General features: G+C 37.6%; 1 protein-coding gene across 7 annotated transcripts in view; it reads right to left on the reverse strand.

Moving 5' to 3' along the window:
- Positions 1–1,605: 1,605 nt before the first annotated feature.
- LOC125047200 (lysosomal-associated transmembrane protein 4A-like) overlaps positions 1,606–8,032 on the reverse strand; it is a 12,066-nt gene continuing 5,639 nt past the window's right edge. For 4 of the 7 annotated variants that reach the window (XM_047645344.1, XM_047645342.1, XM_047645346.1 and 1 more), the window contains exons 2-8: positions 8,005–8,032; positions 7,565–7,741; positions 7,080–7,407; positions 6,640–6,778; positions 3,965–4,121; positions 3,236–3,417; positions 1,606–2,467 (exon numbers count right to left, since the gene is read on the reverse strand). The exon at positions 8,005–8,032 is cut by the window's right edge and continues 92 nt beyond it. In XM_047645344.1, coding sequence (XP_047501300.1) covers positions 2,176–2,467; positions 3,236–3,417; positions 3,965–4,121; positions 6,640–6,778; positions 7,080–7,407; positions 7,565–7,696 — 1,230 coding nt within the window. In that variant the 5' untranslated portion in view covers positions 7,697–7,741; positions 8,005–8,032 and the 3' untranslated portion in view covers positions 1,606–2,175. The remainder of the gene's footprint in view (positions 2,468–3,235; positions 3,418–3,964; positions 4,122–6,639; positions 6,779–7,079; positions 7,408–7,564; positions 7,742–8,004) is intronic. The other 3 variants (XM_047645345.1, XM_047645343.1, XM_047645341.1) reach the window with 1 other exon arrangement.

Genomic DNA, 8,032 nt, shown 5'->3' on the forward strand with positions numbered 1-8,032 from the left:
TTGATTTATAAGCGATGAATTTTAACCCACTGGTCACGGATTAATGTACGGTCTACTTAAGGTTTTTTTTTCTGAATTTTGTTGCACACATCACTCCACAAGTGCTGAGCCACCAAGGAGTCATGTAGTAGCCCTACTGATCACACTTGATTTCCCCATTCCTTGAATTTTCAGGAAAAAAAGTTTGTGTTTTTCTGATGCCATATCAATATCTTTATTATTACTAACATTGTGTATATCATAGTGTTCTTAAAATACTATCAACAATAAAAAATAAAAAAGAATCTTTCTGAGAATCACTGAAAAGGGTGAATAGGTAAGACAGATAGCACTAATAGTTGTCTGCTTGGTGACTAAGCACTTGCGGAAACATCTATGTGTAAACACACTTCAATGTCGCCGGGAAAATGTTGTGCACATTTTTTTCTTACTTTTTTTGTGAAATGTCTTTGCACAGAGATGGTTGTGCAAGTGCTTAATCACATAGGAGTCAATTAGTAGACCTTGTGACCTTACCTGATTTCACATTTTCTTGACTTTGTGGGGTAAAGGTTTTTATTTACTAATGCTATGAATATCGATGGTGTTATCTTTATTACTATAATGTTATTGACACACAAGTCAACGTAAATATTTCCAAAAATCAAGGAAAAGGGTAAACAGGTGATACAAGCAATACTCATAACTGGCTCATTAGTGACTTAGTACATGTACAGCCATCTATGTGTAAAAACAAAGTAATCTCACAGTGGGTATGGCATGTACGTACATGCCATGCCTGTCGGCTTTGGGTTAATAAACTAAAATTACATTGGAGATGGCATGTACATCATGCCATTCATGACCAATGGGTTACAATTTGTATTACCAGAAAACAAATAACACATTTACATAAAAATCATATCATTCTTATTATCACCATCATTGGATTTTTTTCTATTTCCATTTATGTGGACTGGACACTGCAAAGTATATCGAAAATGTATAGATGTCAATGTATATGAAAGTAAAAATCCAAAATAAACAAAGCAAGTTTATTACTAGGGCAAGATGACATTTTAAAAGTCAATGTAATTCTTTTTAATAAACTTATTTTGTTTATCATGAGGTTTCTGTCAATCTATCATGTCAGTAGCATGTATATATGTATGTTACGGATGCAGATGTATATAGATGTGTAAATGTATGTGTATATACTGCAAGATATATATAACATATACATATACATATGAATATGTATATGTATGTATATGTGTATATATATACATATACATACACGTGTATGTATGTATGTATGGGTGTGTATGGGTGTGTATGGGTGTGTATGGGTGTGTATGTGTGTATGTATGTATGTATGTATGTATGTATGTATGTATGTATGTATGTATGTATGTATGTATGTATGTATGTATGTATGTATATATGTATGTATATATGTATGTATACATGTATGTGTATGTGTATGTGTATGTATATGTATTTATGTATATATATATATATATATATATATATATATATATATATATATATATATGTGTATATGTGTATATGTGTATATGTGTATATGTGTATATGTGTATATGTGTATGTGTATGTGTATGTGCACACACACACACACACACACACACACACACACACACACACACACACACACACACACACACACACACACACACACACACACACACACACACACACACATATATTGCATCTATATTATGTGACACAAACTATTAAATCACTCACACCTCCAAGGTACTGATTGCATGTATTCACTCTGCAAGTATTACACTATACCACAACTTAAGACGCCTCCAGCATAAATCTGTTAACTGAAGTATATGAGAATCCTCAATGCTAACAGAATGCTAAAGATTTCAGGTATAGATATACTGCTTTACTGTGCTACAATAAAAACTGCACCTTTCATTTCAGACAGGTACATGAGTGTGCATATGTTGTGTGTGCTTAGATACATTTATATGTTAAGATCACCTAAATAACTGATCTTATATACTTCTAGATAGAGGACTTTTGGGATATTACATGTTTAAATTCATTGTGCATGCTTTATGGAAATTAAACAAAACATATATCCATTTTAGAGCACAAGTTCTTTTAAAGATCAGCCAATCCAAATCGTGTCCAGTGTGAGAGTTAACCTCACTTTTGGACCTAATCAGCAGCAGGAGTGTTGGTTACAACATTGGCTGAGGGCATGATGACAACAGAAACTGGGACGGTTGAACGACTTGTGGCAGGAGTGTGGTTTACGGCAGAAGCAGTGCTTGGTTGATCTTGGCTCGTCAAGGACTGACTTGAGGTGGGAATATTAACCTGTGTTCCTCCACAAGCACCTTCAGCAGAATCAAGATGATCCTGGCCACTCTCCTGTTGGGCAAAGAGTGTTGCCATGGCCATCTCATAAGATGGAGGAGGTTCAGGGAACATCCCTGAAAGCTTCTTCCTGTAATGGGTAAATGTATTTTGCATTAGATCAATACACATCTTGCTAAAAGGAAAATCAATCAATTAAGACTACCATAATGACATCCAACAAATATAAGGAATAGTACTATAAGAAGAGACAAAAATTTAAACCACTGACTAAATATGAAGATGAAGAGATAATTAAAACAATGATAATAGAATTGAGAAAATAATTCACCCTTTTACAGATAGATGTGTTAAAATTCTCTTAGAATAAAAAGTAGTGCGCTTTTAGGTTTAACCCAATGCTGACAGGCCATAACAAACCACTCAGTCTGTGGGGTACTGCTGTATGCCAGAGTGCTTGGAGCGGGACGTTTGGCTTGATGTAGCAGACACCCACGCCCAGTGTCTGCTTGTTGCCATTAACCCATTCCCGACGGGTTACGCCTATAGGCGTCATAACAATAAGCTCGAAATGTGGCGTGCTCACGCGCTCAAAGTCGGCGCATTGCCGTGGTTCGCCAGAGCGTAGAGTTATTTTTAGTTTTCTACACCCGTCACCAATGGGTTAATCTCCAGAGTTTAAAATTTGTATTTATTTTCCTTACCCATCAGCGTGGGTTAAGATTTTACTAGCTCTGAACCTATACTTTTAAAAATATTAAATGGAATAATCCTCCCTTTGGAACAAGTAAAAATATTAAATACTGTCAACTGGAGGAAAGTCCTTTCACGATGGGCAGTGCAGCCTTAGATAACGAGATACAATAACAGTCATAAAGTGTTCCTTAAAGCTCCATACCTATACTGAGGATCGGCCATAGCTGTATCATAATCTGGCAAATCTTGTCCCATGACTAGCGTCTGACTCTCCTGGTCAACTGGACCAGATACTCCTCCCATATATCGCAGCACAGATCGTCCTGCTTGAGCCTTAAGCATCAAGAACTTGTAACAACGCCACACGATGCTAATGCAGTACGCCTGGAATAAAAATAAACAAACAAATCAATCCATGGTGATTACATCTGGAATAGAAATAAACAAACAATTTAACCTATGGCCTCTTACTGCTTGTGATTTATCTGTGATTGTGATCAATCTACCTGTCAAGAATCTGTTATTAATGAACTTGAGAAACTGTGACTGGCACTGCATTGCCTATACTTTAAAATGATTTGGTAGGCAAATTGCATACAATACTATAAGAGTTTTACATTTAGTAAGAGTGTCATTTATGAATATAATTTTTGTGATGGTGTATTATGTCAGTACAATGTATTCTATCCAATTTTACTTTTCTTATGATTGATTTTCTTCAATTCTGGATATATTTTCCCTGCATGTCAAATCCCTTCCTCTGCTTTAAAAAAAAAATTGAATGGAATATGACAACCATTTAGCCTACCCTAACCAAAACCTACAAAGATGAAAAGTATAACTAAGAGAACAATGACAGCAACAAACTATCATAACTATCTAAAACAAGAAAATGGAAGTCCATCAAGAAAGAAAGAAAAGAGCTACTCACCTTAGCCATGAGTGTTGTAATGAAAATAAGCATTACAAAGAAAGTTAAACATTTGGTATTCATAGCCAACAACTGCTGCTGGAAGGGAAAGGCTGGTGTTTCACGGATCCTCTGCCGAATATTAGGCAAGTATGACAAGTAACCAATCATTGTCATGCTGAAATAGAGCAACACTAGTAAGACTAAAATCAAATGAGAAATATGTTAGTGTATAAAATACAACAAATATAATCTCTTACATCATGAAATATAAAGAAATATGATTTACAATATATAGGCAAGACCACTAAAAATAAATAAAAATTGTTTGTACAGATCAGTTATCAACCTCTTAACATCAGTTTACTGTTTTAAATATGATATTGACTGATGTTTACTCATTAACCCCTAAAAACTGACAGCACTTGATCAGTATATTTGTACTTTTGACACCTTATCCAATCAGACTCCATCTAGCAAAGCCAATCTAAAACTGACAGTCTGTTTCCCCATATCATTTTGACTGCTTAACCCAAATAGGCCAGGTGTGTCACATATCAGGTCATACTGTGCTTTTCCACCTCTGTGGGTGTGTAGATAAAAACTGACCGTGTTTATCCACATCTTCAATCTGGATTTATTCATGAATAAAATAAAGAAAGAAAAATATAAACAAAAAATACACCTATACAGTATGTTTGTGTATTTGTACTGAGAACACCCACCTACTGGCTGTAGAAGGTACTGAAATATTCTCCTAGACAGAGACTGACATAACCCTGAACACACCTGTATCCGGTCTCCTTCCTCTTTTCTTTGTTATTGTGGCAGTACTAATACCACTTTCCCGAAATGAGGGCAAGTACATTGGCCCTCAGGTGTAGAGCATCACTGATGCCTGCAGGCAGGTTATGGGGTGGCAGACACTTGCCTTCTCTGCTACTGCTGCAGCTGCACCATGAGCTTGGCAAGAAATTTCAGCCAGAAGTCAAGGTGCATCACTGTACCATTGAGTTCCCAATGCATGATGTAAGCATTGATTATGGAAAAATCCAAAAGGCTGTAGAAGACTTATGGTACCTCTTGATGACTTCCTCGTTACCAGGTGCAATTGCTAAAGCTGGACTGAGAGATCCACATCCTTAATGCCACTGGTATTATCTACAACAAACTGCAGGCTTGATACAGACCTCCCATCAGCAGGTGGGCAGCAGCTCAACAATATTATGGCAGTGGATATTAGACAATAAGTTTACTTGTTTCTTGTCCATCCAGGATAATGCCAACATGCCAGTTACTGTGCTCCTATGATCCCTTTCCCCATGATGACAAACCTGTATATCCTTAGGCATAAACTCTTGGTTCTGATGATGAGCTGTGCTGACAGCATTTGTTTTCCTTTGGACTGCATGTATTGAAACAGAGTGAGGGATAAGTACCAAATATCAAGATACAGCTTGTACCCCTTGCTGAAAAGGGACGCACTGGCAATCAGATTAACCACAGCCTTCACTGGCACTGGTACATTGCTACCATCATTCCCTACATACACCATGAAGGCACTTGTGTACCCTGCGGGTGGTCCCTCACAAGTAATAAACTTTCAAGCCAAACCTTCCCCTCTTGGTCAGGTTGTACTGTACAGAATGATGGTGTCCCTATGATAACCAAAGAGACTCACTGACAGTAATCTTTGGGCTTGGGATGAAAACCCAACTTGAATCGAGTCTGACGTTTGTTGATGATAGGACACAGCTTCCACAATCAGTCTCCTGTGGCACACAGAACTCTGCCAGAAAAGTGAATGTTGGCTGTATGGCCATGAAACCTATCACAAGCCATCATCTCCAGGATGATTGTCATTGTTGATGACAATCATCAGGCTGTAAGCTGGCATTGTTGTTGTTGAATTCCTTCTTGAAGTTTCAATCTGAGCCCCTGAGGTTGGGCTGGTTGCCTGGGTCAGTTGAGATTCACTCTCCTTCCATTGACCAGAACTGTACATTAAGCCTTTAAAATTCTGGGCATCCCTTGTCCTTATCAGGCTCCTCCTCAAGGTTGATAGCTGGGTATAATCAGGATCTTCATCATAATGTAAGGAACCTACAGCAGGTGAATAACTTGATGATCAAGAGTGTTTTGTGAAAAGCTGGCAAGACAGCTCTATCCTCCTCCTTGACATTCAAAGAAATAAATAATACCAACGGTCAGTAACTGTCAACACCCCCAGGCGCCAAAAAAACAAAAAAATTAGTAAATGGCGATAACCTTTGTATTTGGGTTAAAACATAGGATCTGGTATGTTACCTGGTATATTTGGGTTAAGTGGGAATATGAATAAGTAATTCTTCATTAACCTAATGTGCGCAGGCTTTATTGACAACCGTGTGGCACCTGGCAGTCCGCCAAGCGGGTATATCTGTATGGGCCATATCTGTACGGATGCCACCTGCTGCATCAGTGCTACATGGTATACCAGCCAGCTCAACACATTTCCTGGTGTGTGAACTCAAGATCTAAAGACATCAAAGATCAAACTAAACTTGTTAAACATTTTAATTCGATGCTTTTTGCAGTTGGGCAGGAAAGTGAGACCAAGATATTTTTGTCCTTAGGGGTTTAGCAAAAGCAAAAAAAAAAAAAAAAAAAAAGGGGAGGTTTCTTACTTGGAAATTAACATACATTATCTTAATTACCTTGATATGCAAAAATCAAAAACTTGCAAGAAGAAGAATGGCATGAGATGGGAAGGCTGGCCTCTAAAAGCTCCATAAACAAGAAGAAGAGTCACAACAAATGTACACAGAGTGATGAACAGGGCAACATTGACTTCATCTGAAAGTGAAAAAGAATCAAAATCATTAAAAGGTTTATATGATACTGCTGTAATGAAAAACAAAAAGCAGGATGAAAATATATCAAGAACAAGACTAAGAATAAATAGCAACAGAAGACATTTGCGAACATGTAGTCTTATTACAACTCACTCCAAGTTCTAAGCAGCTGATATACTATTTTGCTATTAACTTTATTTTGGAAATACTTTAAAGCAGTTCATTCACATACCCGTATTGAAACTGTCTCAGCTAAGAAATGATGTTGGATACAATCAAACGAACTTTGCTAGAAAGCATACCAGTATTGAGTCTGTGTGTGGTGAGCAAGTTCCCAAGGGAGAGAGAAAAGTCATTTGATGCTTGGTTAGGATTTCCTTGGTTGGGGCTCCCCTTGTTATAGTTTCCTTGGCTGAAGCCTCCTTGGTTAGAATTGTCATCTCCCTGTGTGGCTAAAATACATGGCATTTCAGCCCCACATTTTACAGCTTGCACATCTTGCTGGTGTGGATTGACAGTCAGCTGGTCTCCACTGCCTCCAAGACCGCTAAGAGGACCAACGGACTGGCTGAGCATTTCAGGATGCACCACCACAACCGCAATCAGAGACAAAGCCATGAGGTGGAGTAACTGAAAAATGAATAAATAATTAATAGAATTAGTAAAGGATTCTATTAATACAAAGAGGAAATATGTCCCTTTAAAAGTCAAAGCAAACATGAAAACATTAAAAAAAAAAAAAAAAAAAAAATTACACTATGGCTAGTGATATAATATCTATACTTACCATGTGCCAGAAACCAATGACTATAGTTCCTGTACGGACATGGCAACAGAGGAAACATGTCCACTGGTCATGTCGTTTCCTTAGGGCCTCCAGGCGCCCCTGGACTTCCCAGAGGCGCCCTCCCCCCAGCATGGTGCTTCCCCCCGCCACTGTTGCTATACCAGGCTCCACCTCCTGCTGGGGATTTACATCAAACATGATTTCTTTAACTTTACAGATAGAGAACATGCTCAATTCTATTATGCTAGGAAATGTGATTATACATCTGAGTCTAATGTAAACTACAAAATTGGTGGCAAAAGAAGACTTTCTTTCCTAAAAAGTTTGTAAAATTTCATTACATGGAATTAACTTGAAAAAACATATTTTTTAAATCATGTAAGTTTAATTTCTTGATCTATATTACCACTTCCAATACTTAGTAAATTAAATATACTCACCCTTCCCTCCTGGGCCTCACACCCAACC

The sequence above is a fragment of the Penaeus chinensis genome, chromosome 40 (genome assembly GCF_019202785.1).
Source record: "Penaeus chinensis breed Huanghai No. 1 chromosome 40, ASM1920278v2, whole genome shotgun sequence".
Taxonomy (NCBI): domain Eukaryota; kingdom Metazoa; phylum Arthropoda; class Malacostraca; order Decapoda; family Penaeidae; genus Penaeus; species Penaeus chinensis.